At 37.0% G+C, this 27703-nt stretch overlaps 1 protein-coding gene across 1 annotated transcript in view; it reads left to right on the top strand.

Moving 5' to 3' along the window:
* Positions 1–27703, top strand: part of Strump (WASH complex subunit strump) — a 292034-nt gene that overhangs the window by 65245 nt on the left and 199086 nt on the right. The window contains exons 6-7 of the mRNA XM_090410831.1: positions 894–1013; positions 18471–18543. Of these exons, the coding sequence (XP_090266957.1) occupies positions 894–1013; positions 18471–18543 (193 nt within the window). The remainder of the gene's footprint in view (positions 1–893; positions 1014–18470; positions 18544–27703) is intronic.

Genomic DNA, 27703 nt, shown 5'->3' with positions numbered 1-27703 from the left:
AAAGCAGGAAATTATGACCAAGTGAGGAGTATACTGAGTTCAGCATAATGGTATTGGTTACTGGATGGGAAAAATACTGACAGTTCTTGTGAAGCATTTAAAAAATACTTAAATATAAAAATACTTAGGAATCAAATGGGCGAGTAATCTTATCAAGCAAGAGATTTGTAAGAAAAGGATGATGTGGAAGGAATACCATGTGTATCAGGATGATGTCTGTTATGAAAATTATAAGCAACAGGCCAGAAGAGTCACAAATGTTGTACAGAAAGCTAAGTCTGAGTATGAAAACAAACTGGCTCTGCAAGCTAAAGATAACCCCAAAGAATTCTGTCAATATGCTGCAAGTAAAAGAAAGAATTAATATGAAAGATAATTCTGCTGACTGCAGATGATGTTGAGGGTGACAAATGAAGAAGAGTTTGTTGAACAAATGAGTTCCCATTTTGCTAAAAGCTATGAACCTGGTGTATGTGTTACGGTTAAAGTGATAAATCCGGTTATTATTAATAATTACCGGTTAAAGTGAATAATTTACAAGAATTGATCACTTTTAATTGGTTAAAGTGAATAATTCCTAGAGGAGTCTGGTAAATGTAATAAAAACATGTTTATAGGTTTTCATTCTCAATAGAAATTATAACAGCTTAGGTTAAGTTAGTTTATAATGAAAAAAGTAAGGAAAGGTATATATATATATATATGATAAGGTATCTTTATCATATATATATATATATATATATATCTTGTGAACATCACTTGCTCTGATTCACTTACAATTCATCATTAAAGTATCATGTAAATATCTTTATAAGGTACTTCAGTATTAAGGAGAGAAGTGTGGCTGCTGTTATTTAATTCTGAATTGCTTGCTTGCTTTTTTTTTTTTTTAGTGCACAGCGTTCAAGTTTAGATTCAAACATTGATGATGTGTGTAAACTTCTTCGCAGTACTGGTTACAGTAGTGTTCCAGGAGTAAAAAGACCACCTAACTATCCTGAAGATTATTTTCGGTCAGTTGATAATGTGCATTTATTAATTGATAATAATCATAATAATAAAAATAATTCAGTTTTTTGCTAGTGTTGAAGAATTGTAATTAAGAAGCCTTTTCAGGTTGAGTAGTGTATTATTCTTAACATAAAATTGTACTCTTGTTTCATCCATATTATTTCCAAGCTTATTCAAGCACTATCTTATACATAAAATTATCCTTCCTACTTTGTCTTTATATACTTAAAACAGCTAACTCCACTACCAGTTAAATATTCTATAATATATAATAAATAATGTATAGGGTGTGTCCCATAAATTTGTAAATATTTCAATAATTCATAAAAATCAGGAAAATTGGTATATTAGAGTGTGGTTGCATGAAATGAATTGCAAGGAGGAGGATTTTTTTGGCAAGGAAAAAAATTTAGTTCAAATTTTCACCAATAGAGAGTTCTGTATCGCATGCCTTGTTTGTGAGATACGTGAAAATGAGAGTCCTATAAAACATGGAGTGTACTGCCGGCAGCTCATAATGAATGCATGCGAATTCCCAGTCTTTGGTGCAAACAGAAATATTTTTGTGAAAAGAAAGGTTTGTTGCTGCGATGCTGACATTGGTGGATAATGCATTGTTAGTGAAGTTATTTTATGTAGGCAGGGAATCAGTCGTAAAGGAAAGAATGAAGAAAGATCGAGGTCTTAACACTCGTGCTGAACTACAGTCTCTAATACGATGTTTTGAGGAAACTGGGAGTTTGTGAGATCGCCCTCGCACCAGCAGACCAGTGTTATTCGAAGCCCATACCAGTGCTGTGGTATCACAAATGAATGCCCTAGTGGCAGAATCAACAAGCGGTGTAAACAGTGCACAGGAAACTGCAATAATTATGAGCATAGCAAAAACACCTGTATTCTGCATCCTTCATGTTGTGTTAAACTTGTATCCATACAAGCTGCAATCTCTTCACCAGCTGTTACTAAGTGATACCAGTAAGTGGGAGGAATTTGCAACATGAGCTTTGACAAAAGTCACAAAGGATCCACAATAGCTGTACAACATCTTCTGGACAGACAAAGCACAGTTTTCGTTGCATGGAACAGTTAATATGCATAATTGTTGAATTTGGGTGCAGGACAATCCACACGCCTACACAGAGGAGCCATTGCATTCACCACATCTGTTTGGTGCAGCTTTGCTGCATCCATTATTGCGAATCCTTTTTTTTTTTTTTTTTTTGAAGAGCCATGTGCAACAAGAAGTTGAAAGACATGCTTAGTAAATCCACAGCACCACTCACAACTTCTACACGAAAACGTGATACTATGCTTGCGGGAAAAAATGTTCTTCACATTGTTATGTTCATGTAGGACATGGTGCCACTTCATATCACATCTCCCATGAAGCAGTTTCTCATCAGCACATTTGGTCAAGAACAACTCATCAGTCATAATTGGAACTCCGCATGCCTCTTCCCCCTGGTCTCCAAACTTGACACCAGTAGATTTTTGGTTGCGGGGCTATTTTAAGTTCTCAGCGTATTTAAAAGATGCCATTCGCCAAAAATTTCTTGCATCCACCTGGATGTACTCCATGCTTCAGTGAATGGCATTCTCACCCACTTGCATCATGTAATTTCTTGTGCCAGTGGACACGTTGAACAGTTACTGTAGTGATACTTAATGGTTTCCTTCACATCACTGCTGCCACCCTCTATTGCTGAAATGTTGAACTAATCCCCCCCACACACACACATGCCAAAAAAATCCTCCTCCTTGCAATTCACTTTCGTGCAAACCACACTCTAATTTACCAATTTTTACAATTTTTATGAATTATTGAAATATTTGTAAATTTATGGGACATCCTGTATTTAACTGAGTAACTTTCTTTCCAGGAAATAGTTACTCAGATTGTCATAATTTTCCTTATTTGAACTCATAATTTTTGTTATGCTCCTGATAAGAAATAATACTTCTTCCATTCTAAACCTATCCAGACATGCATATCGTTAAAATTGATTTATTGTCTAGCATGACTAACCATAGAAGAAACATCCATTGTCTACAGAATGATTTAATTTTAGTTAATTTTGAATTTACTTTTATTTACTTTTACATTTACAGTACTTTATACTCTCCCCTCCCAGGCTGACTATGCATGCTACCTGTTCATCACTTGTCCCCTTGGTTTTTATAATTGGAAATGACCAATTATAAACTTGATTGACTGCCAAAGTTTTCATGTTACTTTCACTTTTAATTTTAATGGTACACATCATGACATATATATATTAGTTCATTAGGAAGATTTCAAAAAGTGACATTTACTTTAAGCACTTGTAACATTTTGAAATTTCAGCATTAATTCTGAATTTTCATGTTTATAATTTCATACTCTTTTGGTTCTCTTCTTTCTTATTATCACCTAGTTCTTTATTTATTTTTTCCTTGTTATTGTTTTGTCTGATATGTGTGGTTTCTGTTGTCAATGTACTATTTCCCATTATTTCCTTTGCATTCTCTTTTCCTGCTGTTTCCTTTGTTTAATAACCTCATCTTTCAACAATATTGAAACTGGAACAATTCAAGAGATTAAAAAAAATTAGAAAGAATATTACCAGATACTTTTCCAGAGGGAAGAAGACTGGAAAAACATGAATGAACAGGCATCTTGAAATTTCAGCATTAATTCTGGATTTTCATGTTTATAGTTTCATTTACTTTTACAGTGAATGGCATTCTCACCCACTTGCATCATACTTCAAACAAGCATTTGAGAAAGAGAAAAAGCACTATTCATAATAAAAGAAGAAATTTTGAATGCAATAAACCAAATGAATTTATCTAAATCACCTGGTTATGATGAACTTCCTACTGAACTGGAAATATGGTGGCATAATGGCCATCAATTTCCTGTTTGAACTTTTTAACCAAATACTATATACTGGTGAAATTCCAGATGTCTGGGAGACAGGTATCATAATACCAATTTTCAAAAAGGGAGATAAATGAAAGTTATAGATCCATAACATTGCTAATCAGCTATAAAATCTTGACACACATTATTCAAAATAGAATCCAGACTTTAATGAATGAGACATTAGAAGATCAATCAGGATTCAGACCTGGAAGGTCTACTATAGACCATATTTTTACAGTTAATAACCTGGCTGAAAAGTACTGGGCATACAATTTACCTATATACTGCAGTTTTAACTTCAAACAAGCATTTGATTCCATTGACAGGAACAAAATGATAAACGTCTTAAAATCTGTCAAGCTAGATTCTGAACTACAAATGTTTATTACAAATTATTATAAAGATACCAAAGCAACTGTCATGTAATTTGTCTGCTTATAAAATAAAAGCAGACAAATTAAAAGTAGAAAAAGGAGTCACTCAGGGTTGCCCACTCTTATCAAATTTATTTATTATCTGTGAAGAATTTATGGAGACACAACACATGTGTTAGAATAATTACTTTACTTAACATTAAGAGCATTCGACGTTTTGACCTCTGTATTGAAGTCATCATCAGGAAAACATACATATGTGCAGGATTCAAGCTACATGACACAGCACTATACAAAAGTAAGATGAATCTAATAAATGTTAATCATTTACCCTAGCCTGACCTCTGGTGGGGAAGAAAAAAAAATGGAACTACATTAAACAATTTCTAAAGTCCTCTCGTATTGAGATAGATTTTCTTCTGTTTGGGGGTTATTCTGGTTGCTATATGGGTTGAAGAATGGTCCTCAATATTCTTGGAATAATTAATCCATTTTTGTTCAGATTTGGATGATGTTTGAGCATTTCACAAGCTTCTTTGAATTTTCTTTCAAACCAGGTTTTGGTTTGGTGCATTGTAGGGACTTAGTACCTTTCCAGTCAAATCTGTGGCACATTTGGAGTGCGTGGTCTGACTGGCTTGTTTTACCATAGCAGAGGTATTTAATGTGGCATTTGTGTTCATCTTTTCTGATTGAGTCCTGTTCCCCCCTAAATATGATAGGTTACAGGTCCATTGAATTGTAAACTCTTGGGTGGGCAAGGTATGGAAGAGCTAAGTAAATTTCTTAATTTTGCTGGGGGTTTGAAAGTTCTCTTAATGTTATATTTAAGTAGTGTTCTATCTATTTTTTCCAAAATGCCCTTAATGTAGGGTACAGTTATGGCATTCTTGTAATATTTTTTATTTTTAATGGTACTTTTATGGAGGACTTGTGAACTTTTTTTTTTTTTTTTATTGTAGCCATTTTTTTTACAAATGTTTTAGTTAATAATTTCAAATCAAATTCTTGGTTCAGAACTTGTTCCTTGGAGCACATTGTTAGGGTTCTGTGTTTGAGGGTGCTGATGATGCCTATTTTTTGTGTTGGATGGCGGTATGTATTGGCCTGTGTGTGTGTGTAGGTTTGTGGTAGACTGTGAAGGAGAGGCAGCGTGAGGGAAGAAGTGTGACAAGTGTGTCTAGAAAAGGAAGAGAGTTGTTGTTTTCGATTTCGAAAAACATTGACCAGTGAGGAAGAGTTTTAGTTTGGGGAAGAGATAGAAGTCAGAGGGAGCCAAATCTGGGGAATAGGGTGGATGTTCCAACAATTCATAGTGCAGATCCCTTAATTTTCCCATTGCCAAAACACCTTTGTGGTGCATTGTTCTGATGAAAGATGATTTTTTTTCTTCTGCAAACTGGGTCTTTTCTCACAAATTTTTTTGTCTAGTTTGGTTAAAAGATCAAAATAATATTACCCTTTTCAAGATAATTAATAAAAAAATGTCTTTAGCATCCTCCCAAAACACTGATGCCATGACCTTTCCTGCTGATGGAATCAGCTTTGTCTTCTTTGGCGCTGAACAGCTGGATTCTATCCACTGTTTGGATTCTGGTGTGTAATGGTGAATCCAAGTCCCATCCATAGTAATAAATTGATGCACAAAGTCAGTTTTATTCTTGTTAAAACATTCCAAGCACTGTTCAGAAATTTTCTGGCAAGTGCGTTTTTGATCTGCTGTGAGCAAGTGTGGCACCCATCTTGCACAAAGATTTTTCATATGCAATTCTTCATGCAAAATATATCCTACACATTCTTTTGAAATGCCTGTAGTCTCAGCAATTTCATGCACTTTGACTCATCGGTCATCCAATACCATATCGTGCACTTGATCAATGATTTCTGATGTTGTTACACTATTTGGACGTTCTTCACGTGGATCATCTTTAAAGCTGGTACGGTCATGTTTAAACTCGGTAGCCCATTTCTTAATTGTTGGAAACGAAGGAAGAGTGTCCATAAACTTTTATGAACTTTGAATGACTTTCTTTTGATGTTAAACCTTCTTTTACAAAGAATTTTATAACCACAAGATACTCAATTTTATCCATTTCAAGGGATACAAACAACATTTTTACTTCAGACAGCTGTATAAAACAAACTACTTGATAGAATGACTTGCAATTTCACATAGATGCTTATGCGAGACGTACCAACTTTGAAAAAAAAAATCTTTCCGATAGTGTTGCCATCTATGGTCGAGGCCGAGAACTTTTTAGATCACCCTTGTATTGTGGCAAGATAATTTTTAGCTACAAAAAATTATCTACCACAAACCTACACACACAAGCCAATACATATATAAAAATTCATACCATCATTCAACACAAAAACTAGGAATCATCAGCACCCTCAAACACAGACAAATCCTTGATTTATCTTCCCTACCCCTAATTTTTTTACCCTTATTTTGATATAGCTAAAAATGATTGTTTGCAGTTGTTTCACAATATGAATTTGAAACAACTATAACTTTGTATCTGTTATCTTGGCCCATAGAATCAGCCTCATACCAGGCACTGTACAAATTTTATTATTGCATAATTGCATAATATATCACTTATATACTTCAGTCTGCACTCTGATGAGGATAGTTACTTCTTCTCATGGCAAAGATAGCATAGCTCATAAGGAAACATTAGCAAGCAAAGATAACATATCATTTCTTGAGGATGATGAAGTGGTGGAGAGGATCCATATGCATATGACCAAGATTGTGAGTTATCTGTGGCATGTTATCTATGCAAGTAGATTGAGGGTTTGTGGCTTACAGGAGGTATTGATAGGTAGAAGAGAGTTGATGTGATAGAAATATTTAAGTTGCTAAAAAGGTTTTACAGGAATGATAGATGGAATTTTGTAGCACTTGGCTAGAGAAACAGAACAAAAGGATTATCTCTGAAAACTAAAAATTAAGTGAAAAACCTAATCCTGAAATAAGGGCTTCAGGATTAGGTTTTTTAGTTGGAAAGTGGTGAATGAGTGGAATGGGCTGTCAGTGAGCATGTTCAAGGAGAGGTATAAGGTGTATAGTTTGGGTCTCCTATGATGAGTCTTCAGACTTCATAGAGAGTCCCATGTGCAACAATACCAACAATTCATATTGTGAATCATCTGTAAAATCATGGATGAAAACCTGCAAGGAAAGGATGTTAGTAGTGCATGGAGGATAGTTGAGAAGCATCTAGAGGAAGCGATATTAAATTGTATATGTTAGGTAAGGAAGGTTAATCAGGTAGGAATTAGACAGATGAGTAATATCATTAAGCATGAGCTGCAGAAAAGAAAATACTGTGGAGGGCATATAAGGAAAAAGGTGACCAGCAAGCTCGTGAACAGTACAAGGATTAGGCAAGAAGGGTGACCAGCATGTAAGGAAGGCAAAATCAGATTATGAAAAGAAACTAGCTGAGCAGGTTATAGGAAATCCTAAAGAATTCTTTTGTTACGTGGTAAGTTAGAGGAAGAATGACTATGGAAGAATAACCTTAATGAGTGCTAGTGGTGACGTGGTGACAGAAGCAGATAAAATAGTTGAGTTATTTAGAGACTTTGCAAGGATATATCATCCAAGTGAAGTTATTACTGCTGTGTTACATGTGACAGAGACTGATGTGAGAACAGATGACTATGGAAGAATAACCTTAATGAGTGCTAGTGGTGACGAGGTGACAGAAGCAGATAAAATAGTTGAGTTATTTAGAGACCACTTTCCTATCCTATCCCAATGGCTTTAACAGGCCTTTAAGACCCACAACCTTCCAAGCATGCTTGGATTTCATAACCGAAATACGAGGATAGAATGGTCACTCCTATGCCTCAAGGTATTCTTGACTGTATCCCTGTGTGTTCAAGGGTCCGGTTTGCCTGCTTGCGGGATGAAAAACACCAGATAAACTGGTGGAAAAAACCCTACTGCCCGCGCCCAAGACCGGCTAACTTGGCTATGGCTGAGGAAGATCCTTCAGCTCCTCACGTCTCCGACGGGAATCGAACCTAGGACACTCCTTCCCCAGGCATATGGTTGTGAAGCGCAAAGCCACTAGACTAACCGCGCGGACTAGAGACCACTTTGCAAGGATATATCATCCAAGTGAAGTTACTGCTGTGATACATGTGACAGAGACTGATGTGAGAACAGAGGTGGATGAATTGGGAATTCTTAGGACATTCCAGAATCTCAATGTAAATATAGTTGTGGAATTAGGTGATATCAGCTTGCGTTTTACGAGAATCAACAAGAGACTGACAATGCCTCTGACTAGACTCTCATTTAAGTCTCGGCTCTGGTTGCGTTCCAAGGGATTGGAAAGAGGACCAAATAATTCCCTTGCATAAGGGAGGTTCTAAAACTGCAATAGCAAATTATAGAAAAATCAGCGGTGGATAAGAATATAATACTCAGGGGGGCAACATGACTGTTAAGGGTTGATCATGCTTTAGTAATTTACTGACTTTTTATAATAGAGTGATAGCTGAGTTTGGTAAAGGAAATTACTATATAATTCTGCTGGATTTTTTTGCAAAAGCATTTGATAGAATACCACATGGAATTCTGTTATGGAAATTAGAACAAATGGGGATAGATATGACACTGGTTATGTGGATAAGAGAGTAGCTTCTGAACAGATATTGAAAATGGAGGAGCAGAATCCAGATGAATCAGGTGACTGGTGATTCCATGGTATCACCACTGCTGTTTGATTTGTATATAAATGATATAGGAAATAATCTATAAGAAAATAGTCAGTTGTTTGATGATCATGCAAAATTGGGCAGAGTAATAGTTAATTAAGGTGATATGGAGAGCTTGCAAGATGACTTAAATAGGCTATCAGTATGGACAAAAGATAATGGGAATTGTTTAATGTGCAGAAATGTAAAGTTATCCATTTTGGAATAAATCGATTACAAGCTGTGTACTACTGTACTTCATGTCAGCTTTGGACCTGTACTTTGTAGGTGGGGAGGGAATAGAAAACAAGTTGAAGTTTAGAGGACATATTGCTAGTGTTGCTGATATTACTTGGCTATTGAAGAGCATGCTAACAAGTAGATAAGGAAGTTGTTATTCCTCTTTATAAGGTTTTGATACATCCATTTACCAAGAGCCTTAACTATTTCAGCAGTTTCAGAAAATACTTCAATGTTTTCCTGAGGTCCACTACTGAAGGTCTGAATTAATCTTTTTTAAATTGGTAAGTTTTGAAAATTCTTCATTTTAGAAGAATTTTTTTCTTCCTTTTTTTCTATTTATTCTTAAATTTTTAAACTCGTCATGTCAACTGTACATTTTGTTTAAAATCGTGTGTGTGAACATAAGTGTGTAAAAGTGGTCAAGTTACTTTGCTCAGGTCTGATCTCTTGGGTTTATTGGGGATGAAGAAGTGGTGGAGAGAATTCAAAGGCAAGTGACCAAAATAGTGGTCTGTGGAATGCATTCTATGAGAATTGATTGAGAGTGTGTGGATTGCAGAAGTTGGTTGATAGGTGAAAAAGAGGAGATATAATAGAAACCTTTTAAGTTACTTAAAGGGTTTTATAGGATTGATGTAGGGGAAATGTTTCAGCACTTGGCTAGAGGTGGTAGAACAAGAATAATTTCTGGAAGTTGAGTTACCTAACTTAAAGTAAAGGTGTGGTTTGTTAGGGTATGAGGACTGGATTTTTTGCTTAGATAGTTGTGAATGAATGGAATGGGTTGTGAGCACTTTATCTGTTAATGGGTTCAAGGAGAAGTAGGATAGATTGTGTGGATAGTTTGGGTTTCCCAAGATGAGTCCAAAGACTTCTCACAATGCCCGAACAATAATAATAGTAATAACAATAATAAATGTGGGACATACACTTATGTTCACACACACGATTTTAAACAAAATGTACAGTTGACATGACGAGTTTTAAAATTTAAGAATAAATAGAAAAAAAGGAAGAAAAAATTCTTCTAAAATAAAGAATTTTCAAACCTTTTATTAATTTAGAAAGATTAATTCAGACCTTCAGTAGTGAACCTCAGGAAGACATTGAAGTATTTTCTGAAACTACTGAAATAGTTAAGGCTCTTGATAAATGGTCGAATACCCAGTTATTGCTTATTTTCAAAGTAAAATTACAAGGAAAGCTAAGAGATTTGCTCACAGTTCTAGTAGACTGAGGCAGGCTGTTGATTATGAAATCTTTAAATCTCCAGTGCTTCAGGAATTGGATACTGGTTTTAAACTCTGGATAATTCATCTGTATACTCAAGCAGCAAAGTATACCCCGTTTTATGGATTTGATGTAAAATGTGATAATGTTTTAAGTCATTTCAATTGAGAATTGGCTTAAAACCATAATTGAAAAGAATTGTCCATAAAAACAAAAGGTGTTGATACAATGGAACAAGCACTAGACATTGCATTGTCTGAAGAGAATCTGATGAGGATTATTAACCCCTCTTCATGGCAAAGAATTTCATCCAGTTGAAACAGGTAAATTTTCACAGAATTCTAAAGCTACAGAAAAACTAGAGAATATTGATATTTCTGAAACTTCTTTAATTAAGAAGGAAATATCAAGTCTGAGACTTTTGTAAAACTTCAAGGACAACTTCTGTCAATTATTGAAGATCTTAAAAGGACACAGAAAAATTCTTAAAGGAATAAATGTAAAGAATCTGATCAATCGATCTTTTGATAAAGGCAAAGACAGCATTTGAAAAGGAAGAATCTGGTGTTACAGGTGTAATGAAAAGTCAGATATCAAGGTTTTGCCCTACAAAATATTCAAAACTCCCTAAGTCAAATGTCAAATCTAATTTCTCCTCCTCTAATTCTGGTAAACAAAATAATTCCGATATAAATGTATTACACTCCTAAGTCCTGGAAACATTATTCAGAAAATGGCATGAATAACATTTCAGTTCATACTTTCAATTATAAATGCTTAAACTACTTTAGTCTCTGTTAACTGAGAGCCTCTGAATATTGTAAATGCACTTATTTTTGAAATTCCATGCAGGGTACTCTTGTACATAGGAGCACATACTTCTGTTATGACATGGAATTTTTTTCAGATAATAAAGGATAGCTTACCAGGGGAAGTGGAAAGTTTAGAATCATCTGTAACTCTAAAAGGCATCTTTAATCAAGAGAGTATAGCTACAGTTTTAATAAGTGATATTGAATTTCCTGTTTTTAATTTTAAGGTCTCAATTGATATTTTGAGATTTTAAAAGTTTGAGAACTTTTAAAGTAGATATGTTGGAAAGAAATCGGAAATGATTAAATGATGCACATGGTACAAGCCTAACCTAACCTGATTTTAGAGGTGCAAGAAACACACACATACATAATATATATATTATCACATACTCATTTTAAACATGTCAGCTGCCACAACAGATAAGCACATTTACCTTTCTGTCAGTGACAAAAGTACCCTTGCACCACGTATAGGAGGCTTCATTTTTGAATTCCTTTAGAAAATCTGCTTTGCTAACATTCAAGGAGATAATAAAGAAGCTGAAGTAAGTGAAGGTTGTGAGAGGAGTGTTAGTTACCAGTCATAATTGTGGAAGTGAGTTGAGGCCGAGAACAGTGAGTTCTCTTCCCCATCACTGAGATATGAGTTACAATACTGTTTCATATTTTCATAATTAATGGGATGAATATAGCACAGAAATAAATAAACAACAGGTTTAATTGTTCTGATCTTTTGTCTCTATACCAGAGAGATATGTTAAAGAATATAATAATAAAATTGTAGTAAAATTCAGAAAAAACACACACACAACAAAAGTGGAAGATATGAGACTGTTTAAATCCTAAAGTCCTATGAGGAATGCTCTCAATGATGTGGGAGGCCTAAAAATTAAACTACCCAAGATTTGGGGAACTTTAACACTACCATATTTATTTATATTAAGCTGGATGAGGAAAGCTGTTCAAAATACTACAGTTACATGGTGTACATGGGACATTATATCAAACAGTGCTTAGTCTGTATTTCAGTTGTAAATCACTAGTTAGAATTGAAGCAGTCTAACAGATAAGCTTAGGCGTTGATGGTTATTCATGACTTATTTTTCACGGTATTACCAACACCACAAACACTTTTATCAACAAATATGTTTTATTAACGCTAATATTTCGCTGATTTTCAAATCAGCATCATCAGAGCACAACACATGTAAACGCGACAGTGAGTGAGTGAAACAATATAATTGCAAAAGACAAAAGATCTAAAGTCCTATTTTTGGCGCCCTCTAATGAAAAAAAAAAAAAAAGGAGTTATCCAGGAGTTTTTCTTAGGATAACCGTCTCCCAAATTTTTGGCAAATTAATGCAACCATATTTGTTAAGGTTGGGAGAATTCTTCAAAGCCATTGCTGACTAAAAAAATAATCTTTCAGATCTATAACGACTCCTAAATAGCACATTTGTTTTCCTCCATCTAATCCTGTGTGAAGGAGTGTCCAAAGCATGATCTGCCAGTCCCGACTTGCCATAGTAATAGTAGCGAATGTATCTTTCATGTTCTTCCAGGCAGATGTTCACTGATCTTCCTGTTTGCCCATAATAGGCCAAGTCACAGTCACATGGAACTTCATACACTCCTGGGTGTGCTCAAGGGTGAAGTTTATCCTTTGGTGAGCGGATCAGAGTTGCCAGCTTGACATGAGGTTTGAAGGTGGTGCAAAGCGCGACGGTTCGGTAAGTTGAAACTGAAATTGTCCAGAAAATTGAACCGGTTAGCCTTCCTTTAATGATGCCGCGACAATGATATTATTCCATCTTTTCTAAAATTCAAGGAAAAGTTGCAATCGGCAAAGGCACATCGTATTTATCGACGGGCAAGTTTAGCGCTTCTTCGAGAACAAATCGCCGCTACTCGCATAGAGCTTAGTAAGCTAAACAGCTCTATCACAGCTCTACAACAAGAACTAATAAACGTGTTAAATCCTGAAATATGGACTGTCCTACAGCAGATCTCCGAAGTTGCAGCAAAAAAAGAATTCACAAAAGTAAAAAGCAAACACCTAAAGAAATTTGAACTACTACAACAGCGCCAACATACGAAGTCCCGACCGCAACTTCGACGAGACCACGTGGTCGTAAACCTATCGTCGGAAATACTCACTGAAGAAGCCAAAAACGCTCTCAGTTTAGGACATAACTTTGCCGTCGCGCCCAAACAAATTCCTAAACTCGAAATTATGATGAAAGTAGAACGGGGTATCCACGATCTTCCACCAGCAATGGCCAATAACGTGCGACTAGACATAGCAAGTATTATAAACAAGGCTAAGCCTCCAAAAAGCAATATGCCACGTAAGCAAATAACTGCCCTAAAAAAGTTATACAATAATAAAAATATTATTATTACAAAAGCCGATAAAGGAAATGCAACAGTTATCATGAATAAAGAAGAGTATAACAGAAAAATGCAATTTCTCATATGTGACAGTGCCACATATCAAATTATACATCGAGACCCTACGATGTCGCAAAAGAAAAAAGTCCGAAAATTACTGAAAAAAGTGACATCGTGGCCCAAAGAAATCATCAGGAAAATAAAACCAATTCATGTTAAAACACCCCGTATTTATGGATTACCCAAAATCCACAAAACTAATATTCCCCTACGCCCCATAGTGGATAGCATAGATAGTCCCACATATAAACTGGCCCGGCATTTAGCTAAGTCGCTTGCCCCTCTTACTGGCAACTCCTCTACTTTTGTAAAAAATTCAATCCATTTCAAAACATTGGTTAAAAATTTAATCCTAAAAAATTCAGACATAATGGTTAGTTTCGATGTCACCTCCCTATTTACGAATGTACCACTTATAGACACTCTTGATTTAATCAAGTCTAAATTTCCCCCAGATATTTTTGAATTATTTCAATTCACCATGAATGCAGGTTACTTTACATGGGAGGGGAAATTCTACAAACAGATTAATGGTACTGCTATGGGTTCCCCCCTCTCTCCCCCGTTAGCAAATTTTTACATGGAACACTTTGAAAACAAAGTACTGACCACAGCTACATACAAGCCACAAGTGTGTTTGCGCTATGTAGATGATGTATTTGCCATCTGGCCCCATGGACAAGACACTTTGGATGCTTTTGTCGCCTATCTAAACAGCCAACACCCCAAAATTCACTTCACAGTAGAAAAAGAATCAAATAACTGTTTACCATTTCTTGACACATTAGTCACCCACCTTTCAGATGGATCACTATCTTTTTCTATTTACAGAAAGCCTACACACACAGGAAGATACCTACATAAACAATCACATCATCATCCAGTCCAACAGTACGGCATTTTAAAAACACTTACACACAGAGCCAGAGCCATTTGTTCTAATGATACAGCTCTGACCACTGAACTCCAGTACCTGCGCCATACGTTCTTAGCCAACGGCTACAATCCTTACAAAATAGATAAAATACTACATAGGCCCATTACTCTGCCCTCCCCTAATACACAAGAATACAACATGACCATTTCTATTCCCTATATCAGAGGTACATCGGAAAAGATAGCCAAAGTATTGTTGAAACATGGCCTTCGCACCACCTTCAAACCTCATGTCAAGCTGGCAACTCTGATCCGCTCACCAAAGGATAAACTTCACCCTTGAGCACACCCAGGAGTGTATGAAGTTCCATGTGACTGTGACTTGGCCTATTATGGGCAAACAGGAAGATCAGTGAACATCCGCCTGGAAGAACATGAAAGATACATTCGCTACTATTACTATGGCAAGTCGGGACTGGCAGACCATGCTTTGGACACTCCTTCACACAGGATTAGATGGAGGAAAACAAATGTGCTATTTAGGAGTCGTTATAGATCTGAAAGATTATTTTTTTAGTCAGCAATGGCTTTGAAGAATTCTCCCAACCTTAACAAATATGGTTGCATTAATTTGCCAAAAATTTGGGAGATAGTTATCCTAAGAAAAACTCCTGGATAACTCCTTTTTTTTTTTTTTTTTTTTTTTTTTCCCGTTAGAGGGCGGCAAAAATAGGACTTTAGATCTTTTGTCTTTTGCAATTATATTGTTTCACTCACTCACTGTCGCGTTTACATGTGTGTTGTGCTCTGATGATGCTGATTTGAAAATCAGCGAAATATTAGCGTTGATAAAAGTGTTTGTGTTGGTAATACCGTGAAAAATAAGTCATGAAGAATTGAAGCAGGTACAGGAAGATGGTTCGATGTTAAATCAGGTGTGTTTGACAAGAGTATACATTATTCCCATTGTTATCCATCATCTATATGGATCATATTATGAAGGAATAGGCAGAAACATTGAAAACATCAGCTGTATTATTATACTGAATAGAGAACCTATAGAAGAAGAAAAACATTTCAGCTATTTAGGTGCAATTTTTAGTGAAGACTGCCAATTAAATATGGAAGTAGATAGTAGAATTAACAAAGCTGGTATGGTAGGAAGTCAACTGAATAAGTTTATATGAAATAAGAGAGAAATTGGTCAAAACACCTGTATACAAGACAGCATTCAAACCAATTTTAACTTATGGTTAGAAATAAAACACTTGATCGAAGATTGAAGACTACACATATGAGAGGTCTGAAAAATATTAGGGGAATAAATAGATGGCATCAATGGCAGTAACATATTAAAAATGAGGATATTAGTAAAAAAACTTGCCATGGTTAGTAATCAGGAATGTGTTAGCAAAACTAATCTTGGGGTAGTATGGTCACTTACACAGAATGGAATGAACAGGTTAGCAAAACGAGTGTTCTTTGCAGAATGGAAGGAAAAAGATGCAGAGAAAGGCCAAAATCTAGGTGGATTTATACAGTAAAAAGTGGCTTAGAAGAAAAATATATAATAATATTGGAGTCTTGATAGATAATATGCCAATAGGAAGGTTAGTAATGATGCACCTTTTTTCTTGCAGTACTATCATAATATCTTGTATACCTCTAAGGATACCTGCTGATTCTAAAAAGAGTTCTAAGCTTGTATTGGTTATGATGAAACGTAGTGGTTTTTTTTTTTCTTTCTGATTGTGGTAAGGTATCCAAGGTATGGTCAGCTAGACCTGACTGACTATACTTGTGGCAGCAGATATATTTCTTGTGTTCGCTAAGGTCAGTGTTGGCAGATCTTCCAGTTTGACCATAATATGATAAGTTGCAAGCGCAAGGAACTTTGTAAACACCAGAAACAGAGAGGGGATTCAGTAGATCCTTAGCAGAAAAGGGAAGCCAGCTTCACATGAGATTTGGAAGTTGTGCAGAAATTATATCTCTTTAAAGTTCTGGCTATGCTTGAGAATGACAGTATCAAGAGCACATTTTTCAAAATGCTTCATATAAAAATTGGTCAGAGGAGGGGTGTGGGCAGAACCCATGGATGTACCATCTGTGTATATAAAGTGTCCTTGCAGGAGAAGTAACAAGTATGGATGGCAAAATTATCAATAATATTGGGGTGAGCAAAACATTTTTAATTAAATTTAAAGTATCGGAAAGGAGGATATTTGTAAATAAGAAGGTTCTTCCCATCCTTCTCAACATACAAACTACAGTAATGCTATTTCTATTCCATAAATGTGGGCACTTCAGTAAAAATAGCCAGAACTTTAAAGAAATAGAATCTCTGCACTACTTTCAAATCTCATTTAAAGTTGTCTTCCCTTCTTCTCTTCTCTGTTTCAGGTGTTTACAAGGTTCCTTGTTTTTTAAACTTATCATAGTATGGTGAAACTTTGAGATCTGCCTTGGTGAACACAAGAAATATATCTGCCACCACAACTATAATCAGGTCTAGCTGACTACATCTTGGATACCCTGCACAGTATCTGATGGGAAAAACTACTGTGCTTCATCACAGCAAATACAAACTCAAAAGATCTATTTTTAGAATATGGAGCCGATTTAAAAAAATGAGCCTAATCTAAATAAATATGATTGTGTTAAACTTCTCAAGATTTGGGAAACTAATTCTTAGACCTCCCACCTAACAGCACCATAGAGTCATCCCTCATTGGACATTAGGCTTTAAATAGTCTAATTTTTTCCACTTATTGTTGTATGTATGTTATTACAATTTTAATATTGTATTCCTGAAGATACCCTCTAGTAGAAAGATGAAATATTGGGACACCACTTAAACCTGCTTAATTTTTTTGTGCAGTATTCATTCCATAAAATGTAATTATTAGTGTAAACCAGCATGTAATCCTAAATACACACTTGATATTTTCTGCATTACTGAGGATCTGCTATACTACACAGGAGGCTAAATATAAGATAAGATATAACTATCAGATCCTGCAATTATTTACCATTCATTTGCAAAACCTTGCTGCTGTTTTACACTCAATGTGCTTATACCCTTTAAGTATGTCTCCCCTCCCTTCCACCCATAGTTATATTTAGTAGTATTCAACAAAAATCTGTGTACTGTTGTACATATTGTATCTAATTTTTTTTTTTATACCAATACCATGAGTGGACTGAGAGTTATATTAATATGGAAATCCTGTTTTAAAACCCACAACAAAGTCTTTTGAGAACTTGGCACTGAAATGTGCTGTATGTTTTCATGAAAACTTCAAATTCTTCTTAAAAAATGCTTATATTTTTGGACTCCTTCGTGAGCTGACAATGTTTCAGGATGATGAGTACTATGATCTCATATGAGGTGACAAGGCATTTCTTGGAAACTCAGGTTTTCCATCCCCCAGAATAGAGAAACCATCCATAAGAACATGTAATTTGCAGATATAACACATTGGCCTGATAGCCTGTTTTGCTTGGGCCATAAACCCAAAGCAACAACTTATAACAGCTGAAAAAATTAACTTTGGATAATAATTAAATCTGTTTCCTTTCACTCTGTTATACGACAAGATGGATGATATTAACGACTAATTTTTGTATGTTTTTTATATGACACATCTAGGTGTCTAGTTTTTCATCATTATTAATTAAATTTTTATTTGAGATTATTACATCAGATGCAGTAATCTCAAATTTCATATAGATTGTACTGGATTATGATTGCAGTAATCCAGTGGAGAGTTATTTTAATATCTAAGAGTTGCTTCAAGATTTTTTTTGTAAGTTCTAATTATTATTATTATTGTTTATACTTTCAGACGAGTACCAGTTAATCCTCTTTTTGTTAGTATGGTAATCGGAAGGCTACGTTCTGATGATATTTATAATCAGGTATGGTTTTTCTTCCCTTTTTTTTTTTTTTTTTCATTAAATGAGAAATATGCTCTAAATATTTATTCTGTTTTAATATTATGCATTTATTTAAAGTTAAGTAACGCTTGTTTGGAGATGATATATGGTATGCAAATAGATTAGATTAATTTTGAATTTTTATCATTTTGATTGGTGGCTTTCATATTTACATTAGGGTTTTGGCCTAATGTAAATATGAAATGTAAATACTAGGTGGCATGTTGAATATCATGATTAGAATGTTCTAAAAAGATAAGCTTATTGTGTTAAAAACTAGTGGTATTGTTTATGATTTTTGCATTTAATTTAGATTTATTATTATTGCACCCTCCATGGAGTCAGCAGACTCATGTGAGAGGTTCATTTAACTATCAACATATTTATCATACCAAATCTTAAATTCCTTAACACTTTTTGCATTAAAACATTCTAGTAATGCGTTCCATTCATTGACAGTTCTCCATGTCAAAAATCTACTCCTCACATCCCTCTTCATCATATTCTTACATATGGGGCGTGTTCAAAAAAATACCAAACTTTTTAAATAGCACACCAACTGGCACAGAGAGTTGCTCTGTGGCTACTGAGTCTACCTAGCAGCAGGTTTTAACAACAAACTGCCATTTGCCCCATTCTGCTATGAGCATTAGGTGTCGAGTTATATCCACTGAAGTGAGCACGTGCACAAGCTGTTCGTCGGATTAGTGACAATGAAAGAGCTTGAAGAACTATGTCCGTGTGTGAAATTTTGCTGCAAACTTGTTAAAATTGAGACATGGGTTTATGGTTATGATGTTGAAACCAAGATGCAATCGTTGCAGTGGGTGAGGAAAGGATCTCCTTGACCAAAAAAAGCACAGATGTTGCGTCGGCTCATGCGTCGCTCCTCATCCGCAGTTATATGGCAAAACATCAGACATCCATTGTGCCCCATCCACTCTATTCTCTGGACTTAGCCCTAGCAGACATTTTCCTGTTTCCCAATCTTAAAACCACTTTGAAAGGATGTCATTTACAAATTATAGAGGAGATTCAAGAAAATGCGATAAGCAAACTATGTGCTATCACAGAAAGTGCATTCCAACAATTGGAGAAATGTTGGGAATGGTGTATTGCCAGTAAAGGGGACTACTTCGAAGGGGACAGTGCTTAAAATGTTGTAAAATGAGCAATAAAGTCTTTATAGCAAAAGTTTGGTCCTTTTTAGAACATGCCTTGTAACTTCCAGGGATGGCCTCTGGTTTATTCCCTCTCACCTTCTACTCTTTTTTTATAACCCCATCTGGATTAATCTGATAAAATCCTCTTGTTAACTTGAATATCTTTGTCATATCACATCACCTCTTTTCCTTGTATCCACCGAACTCTGCAATTCACGTTTCTTCTGCCTCTCTCCATAGCCAGCATTACAAAGTCCTAATATTGTCTTAGTCACTCGTTTCTGGATCCTCTCCAATGTTTCCACATCACACTGAAAACCAGGTGACCAAACTTGAGCACAATAGTCCAAGTGTGGTCTGACCAGTGCTTTATGCAATGTCACAATCACTTCCTTATCACTACGTATTAGAGTACTTCTTATCAGCATTACGATGTGTAGTCTTGTGCAATATACCCTCTAAACTTCAGTCTACTGTCGTGTGTCAGTGTGGTACCATTGATATAGTACACAGTCTTATATTTCTGCACTCCAAAATGCAACACCTTGCACTTATTAATATTAAAACTACAACCCCCACTCATTTGTCCAAGTCAAACGTTTATTCAAATCTTCCTGAAGGGAATTAACATCAGCATTGCTCCTTATAATTCTCCCCAACTTTGTATCATCAGCAAACAACTGATGTTCCCCAGTCAGTCTCCACATCATATATATCATTTACAAAAAAGTTGAACAGTAGGGGTCCAAGAACAGAACCCTGGGGAATGTCACTGGTTACCCCCCATCCTCCTTTTTTTTTTTTTTTTTTTTTTTTTTTTTTTTTTTTTTTTTTTTGAGAGAGAGAGATTGCTCCATCATACACAACCTGCTGGTATCATTCAGAGAGCCAATCTCCAATCCATCTAACCCATATACTATCTACTTCCATCCTCTGCAGCTTGTACACCCTTGTATGGCATTTTACCAATTTAATTGATAAATATGTATATGGTAATCTATCAAACGCTTTTACAAAATCCAAGAATATCACTGTATATGATTTTCCCTTATCTAACACACTCATTATCATAACATGCAAGTAAATTGCTAAAATAAGACTTACCCTTTACAAATCCATTCTGACCATCATAAAAAATTCTATATCCATAACCCAATTCTGTATTCTATTCCTAACCCATCTCTCTAACACTTTAACTACAACTGCAGTTATACAGACTTGTCTGTAATTGAAAACTTCTGTCCTAGAACCATGCATGTGGAGTGGTACTATTTTGCCTTCTTTCCACTTCTTATGAAACCTACCCACTGCAAGAATTTCATTAATTAACCATATCAAGGGCATAATAGCCAACTGTTATGCACATTCCTGAAGATTATTTGGTGATATGTCACCCATTCCCACAACGTTATTAACATCTAACCCGGGCAACACCTGATGCACCTCTGATTCTTTCACTTCCAATTCTCCTAATACTTGCCTCTTTCTATGTATTGCACCACATCATTTACACCAGTATAATGTAACTGATAAAGTGCTCATTCAGTAATTCCACTATATCTTTTGCGACTGTTATTCTGCTGCCATGACTATCCACCAGTGTTAACCTGCCATTTAGATTGCTGTATATAGATTGTTGTATTGTTATGAGAAACACATTTATATTTAGATTATTGTATATTCATAATGCAGCACATAGCAACATGGTACCTAAGATGCTGTTTAGAGTTCAGCCTGAGGGATTTTATGAGATGTAGTGTGCATGTGTGTTGAATGGTTTATATGTGAATGTATGTTGGAAGATTTTTGAAAGCAATTACTAGGTTCAAGTCACATTAAAATCAAGGAAGTGAAGTAGTGGCATTACAGATAGCCTTAGATATGTGAGTGCAAGTGACCCCAAGAATTTTAGTATATTATTATTATTATTATTATTAAGAGAGACCTCCAGGGAGTCAGAGACTCATCGAGGGAGGCCACATACTACACACACTAGCTATCATACTTATTCTTGAATTCATTCACACTGCTTGCACTCACAACATCCAATGGCAATCCATTCCAATCACGCACCACCCTCTGAGAGAAAAATCTAGCCCTCACGCCCTTCTTGGTGGCCTTCATTCTAAGCTTCCAAGGATGCCCTCTCGTCCTTTCCCCACCCTCCATCAATTGAAATCCTGTATGACCCTTTCAGAAGTTTGTAAGTCTCAATCATATGACCTCTCTTTATCCTGTTTGCTAGTGTCTGCAGTCTACAAATTCTCAATCTCTCTTCATAATCAGTATTCCACAATCCTGATATCATTTTTAACACTCTCCTTTGTACTCTCTCCAATATATCAGAATCACAATGAAACCAGGAGACCAGACCTGCACACAATAGTCCAAGTGAAGTCTTATCAAGGCCTTGTAGAGGCAAAATAACATCCTTATCTTTACATGTGAACGTTTGTTTCAGCATTGCAATTATCTTTTGAATTGTATTTGCAATCTTTGCCACATGGCCCCTAAACTTCAACTTCCTATCTGTTAACACACCTAGATCCCTAGCCTAATCCTACCAATATAATATGGCATTGGATATCTAATCATGCCAAAGTGAATGACTTTACATTTACTGACATTGAACCGACACCCATTTTCCCATGCCCACAATTCCAGCCTATTCAAATCATTCTGCAAAGACTGCATATCAGCAGCATTCCTGATTACCCTACCTATCTTTGCATCATCAGCAAATAACTGTTTGTTGCTTGTCAAATCCTTCCCAATCTCATTAATGTACAGATTGAATAACAGTGGACCAAGCACTGATCCTGGTGGTACACCACTTGTTATTTTTTTTTATTTATTTATTTTTATTATTATTTATTTTTTAATTAATCAATCTTTGTACTGGTTATGGGCAGTACTGCTTTTACATCACGTCTAGACTTGATATAGGCCTAAGCCTTTACAAGTATTTTACCCTATGCCTGTTCTAGTCATCATTGTAGTCATTCTCTGGTGGCAACGCCATGCCACCAGTGCCCTGTAGGGCCCTCAAGGAAAGAACTTTTATATCCTTCTGCGTAAGCCCAAGCTGTTTTAAGTCCTTATAACTATCTGCACTCCATACGCCATGTAAAGAGATGGTGGCGCTGGTAAACCTCGGAGTTGCCCCATGCTCCTCCCGTATCTTACTAACTAGATCTTGGTTATTTTTATAATAATTTACTTTATTATTATAGCTATAGGCTAGTGGGCATCCTGTTCCCACCACCTGAGCATCAACTACCCAGATGTCACCATCTCTTTTAATCACTAAGTCTGGCTTACGCAAACCCGCAGAGGTCCTATAATGTGGTTCCACCGCAGTCTCCCAACCTTTGTTCTTAAAGCGGTTGTTCAGAATGGAGACCACGGCATCATGCCTCCTCATGCTGATCCCATGGGTGCGGAAGCAACACTGGGCTATATGAGACAATGTCTCACTGTAGTGGCAGCCAGCCCTACAGTTGGAGTCGTCACTACTCCATCGAGCTGTGCTGGCGCGAGTAGGCAGGGCAGTAATTCTCGTCCTGATAAGGTCAATATACTCGAACCCAGGGAGGGGTCTGGTGCCATCCCTTACCCAGTCATGCTGGGGAGGCACCAGATTTGACTCTTTTAAAGGAGCACCATCTATAGAACAGTGCAACAGAGATGCCCATCTCTTGTGTTCTGCAGGTGCTGACTGATTAAAGTATCTTGATAATGAGACTAGCCTTTAGCCTGCCTAGTCTTCTTGTATTAATGGGCTATAGAAAGCCTCTCTGCAGATGGGGGAAGAAGATAGTTCTAACTGTGTGATTCTTGACAGCCGCAGCGTGGGATCAGCCATCTAAGTGATGGAACCCCAAGCCCACCATCCTTCACCCTCGCATGGAAATATGCAGTAGTAGTGTCAGGCGGCAGTCAGATCCACGGCTGAACAAATAGCCCTGTCCATTCGGGACAGTACCGAGATATATGTCCTACCAAGCACCAACTTGTGGTAAAAGCGAGGTGGGAGATAGTAGGAAAGGAGAAACAGTCTTTGCTGGGGCTTGAGAGGAACTTTCCTCAAAGAAGCAATCCCAGCTTCTAGGATAGAATGGACAGAAGACCCTCCCTTTGGGGTGAACATGATACCGAGGTATCCCCACTCTTCCAGAATGTTCAAAGCATGCAATGGCCTCCTGTGCAGGGGAAAACTCTATAGTCTCGACCTCTTGTCATGACCAGAGGGGACCAGAGGGGACACTTTCTATTAATGTAGAGAAGTCCTGCTAAAGAGCAGGACTTCTCTACAGTAATAGAAAGGCCTCGAATAGAGAAGAAGTCAACTGGCCGGTTAAGGAGTTCCTGCAAGCCTATCTTAGTAGAGGCTATGAGAATAAGATCGTCCGCAAAGGCCATAGCATTAAAGGAAGAAGCGCCTAGAGAGTAGCCTGTATGGCTAGGAAGAGAATGAAGAAACTCATCTATGATGCAGGTAAAGAAAAGGGGGAGATAGAGGATCATCGTGGTGAACACCCCGCACTGCGGGAATAGAAGTTGCACGGGACCCTGTAGTGATAGTGATGGAGCTACCAAAGTATAGCTCCATAACATAGGAAAGAAAAGGTTCTGGACATCCAGCAATAGACAGTGCTCGAAGGAGAGCAGGAAGGGAGACGCTATCAAAGGCCTTTTGGAGGTCCAGCGATGCCATATATAGAGGCTTAAGGTGGCATCAGAAATCAGAGAGAAGAGAAGAAAGAATATATATATTCTCGGCACAGCCGTCCGAAGGGACAAAAGCTTTCTGTCTATAATCATGCTATATATATTGCTGAAGTCGTTTAACTAATATTTTATGATAGAGTCTAAGTAACACAGGGGAGATGGTAATAGGTCTGATGCACAGCTTGAAGTTTCTTTCTTTGGAGTGAACATAGTTCTTGAAACACGTAAGTATGGTGGTATTACTTTACTGGAAAGGAGAAGGTCCACTAAGTCTTGAAGAATCTTCAACGGCACTTTCCGAAGCCTAGACGCAGGAAAGCCATCAGGTCCGGAGGCAGAGAAATTGGATGGAAGAACTGATTTAATCTCCTGGATTGAGACAGGCTGGTGTATTTGAAGGGCAGGAATGGACCTCAATATTGTAGGTTGGTCATCATAATCAGGGAAGTGTGGAGGTGGAGCAGAAAAGATTGTACTCCAGAATTTGACAAAATCATCATGTAAGTCTGCTAGAGGTGGAGGAGAAGCACCATCAAGGATGGTTTTGGCACATTGCCCTCTATTCTTTTTATAGAGGGGCCTACATAGCTGCATAGGCCCTCTTCCTCTGCTTCCTATTTGACTAAGTCATTGTAGAATGAGATGTAGACTGATGTTGACGAGGCATGAAGTGTTCAGAGAATTCAGCGTGGAGGTAGTCATTCAACTGATCTGTGATATCCATTCCCAGAAGGTGAGTCTGGATGAGATATTTAAGAATTTGATGGTTATATTCTGGAAGAGGAGGATCATCTAGAGATGATGTCAGTCTGAGAATCAAAGCCTCTTCTTCAACAGCAGGATGGTGGCTGGAAGATGGAGCGGCAGGGACAGGAGATACGGAGATATCACCTGTCCCTACCTGTGGCAGATGGGTTGTCGATTCTTGAAGTTAGGCTTTGCAACTGGCTTTCCGTCTATGACACTTGATGGCATCCAAGAATCTTAATGGGAATGCCTTAAATAAAGCCTCATTGATTTTCTTTATCCCTTGAGCCGTCAACTCGATCTCATGAGTGGCGAGGATCTTTTCTTTTTTGGCAGTCCAATGTGTTTTGACGCGCTTTGTTCTTATTGCAACGTTGGCTTCGGCTGGATGTTTTGAGCTGCGATGCATGCCAAGGCCAACTGCGGTAGAGAATGCATGAACACAGACCTGACATATGAAGTGTCTGAGATTGGGAACTCCTTGACCGCCAAAACAAGCATGATCAGAACTTGAATAAATGGGTTGATGACAGTCTTTGCAGATCTTTCTTTTAACTTTCTTCACCACCACTCCTGAGATACTAATTGTTCGATAGTTGGATACATTGGTCTTTACACCACCCTTGTGCAACGGAATTACCATACATTCCTGCGGAATCTTCCCTGTTCTGAGACTCATATTAAACATCCTGGTCAAAGGAATTCAAAGGAACACTCTTTTAGCACGTGTGCTAAAAGAGTGTTCAGTTCAGCTGAACACTCTTTTAGCACACGTGCTAATATTCCATCAGTCCCTATTGCTAAATTCTTATTCAGTTTGTGCAACAGCTCTAATACCTCGGCCTCACACACTTGCGTTTTTTCATCTAGTGAAGAGGTAACAGTAAGCTCAATGTTGCGTTCACCAGGTTGATAGCTTTTAACGAAATGGGCACTCATTAACTGAACAACCTCTTCTGCATCTGTAACCCTTATGCCATCTGGATTTAGAAGAGTTATTCTTTCTTTTACTTGCAGCATATCGATAGAATTTTTGTGTGTTGTCTTTAGCACGCAGAGCCAGTTTCTTTTCATAAATCAGACTTTGCTTTCCGTACAACAGTTGTAACTATTCTAGGCTGCTACTTATAATGTTCATAACAGACATCATCCTTATGCAAATAGTATTCCTTCCACATCGTCCTTTTCTTGCGAATCTCTTGCTTAATAAGATTACACATCCATTTGACTCCTACGCTATTTATTCTTCGAACTCTCAGGACACATTCTGATATCGCATCATTTAAGTATTGTTTAAATGCTTCCCATGCACTGTGGATATTCTTTCCATCCAGCAACCGATTCCATTCCACTGAACTCAGTATGCTCCTCAATTGGTCATAATTTCCTGCTTTGTAGTTCAGCATATAACCTTTTCTGAATGGAACATTCATAAACTTAGTCGCTTCCCAAGAGAGTACCGTATGATCGCTGTCACTAACTGGAGGCAGAATAGTTATGTCTTTAACTGAAATGCCCTCTGACACTATAATCAAATCTAACACTCTTTGACCTTGAGTTCCTTCTGTCAAATGCTGCTTGAAGAAGTTGTCCCGCAACAGCTCAATAAATGCATTTTCATTCTTCTCATGAGATTCTACTGCTACCCAATCAATATTTGGATAATTAAAGTCTCCCATTATGATTACTCTTTTTGCTCTCACCTTTTTTATTTGGTGATGCATTTCTTCATCACCAGCAATCGATCCACCAGGTCTGTAACAACATCCTACTATTATCTTGTTTGATTCCACTGCACACCAGATGGCTTCAAACTCACTGCCACATGAAATATTGTTAGTAGTATTACTACATTCATAGGTCTCAACTCTAACTGGGTTTAAGTCATCCAATATCATTAGCAGCATGCCCCCCCCCTCCTCTCCTATCCACTCTATTCTTCTTAAAAATACTGTACCCATTACACTCAATACCAGTTATTTCTCAATACCTGATTCTGATAGCCAGGTCTCACTAATTCCTACAATCTGAGGTCGTAACATATTGACTAAGGCAACAAACTCTACCCCTTTGTTTCTGATACTCCTAGCATTCATGTACAGACATAGTAATCTATCTGCATGTTCTTTTGTATACTCTTGTTTGCAGTCTGCCTGACACAGTTGGACTACTTGCAGATCTCTATTCTTCTCTAATGCCTTGCACATGTAGACATCTTTGCACACATATGATGGGTCTGAACTGGACGAACACAAACCCGAAGTCATTCTTGCTTTGTCAACATTTCCATGACAAAGCCCATTCCCATCATTAACACAGTTATATACCATTGTCGCTCTTACACTCACATTCACACCATTCCTCCCTTTATAATTTAGTTTCCCTGACTCTCTGTTAGGTCTCATACCAGTTATTAGTTTTATCAGACTCCTGATACCAAATGCATTCAGGTGTAGGCCATCCCTCTTATACAAATCCAATCTTCCCTCAAACTCACTCCA

This window comes from Typopeltis vanoorti, chromosome 20, assembly GCF_054136105.1.
Source record: "Typopeltis vanoorti isolate ZY-2024b chromosome 20, IOZ_Tvanoo_1.0, whole genome shotgun sequence".
NCBI classification, from domain to species: Eukaryota; Metazoa; Arthropoda; class Arachnida; order Uropygi; family Thelyphonidae; genus Typopeltis; species Typopeltis vanoorti.
This window is presented reverse-complemented; position numbering and strand designations above follow the sequence as displayed.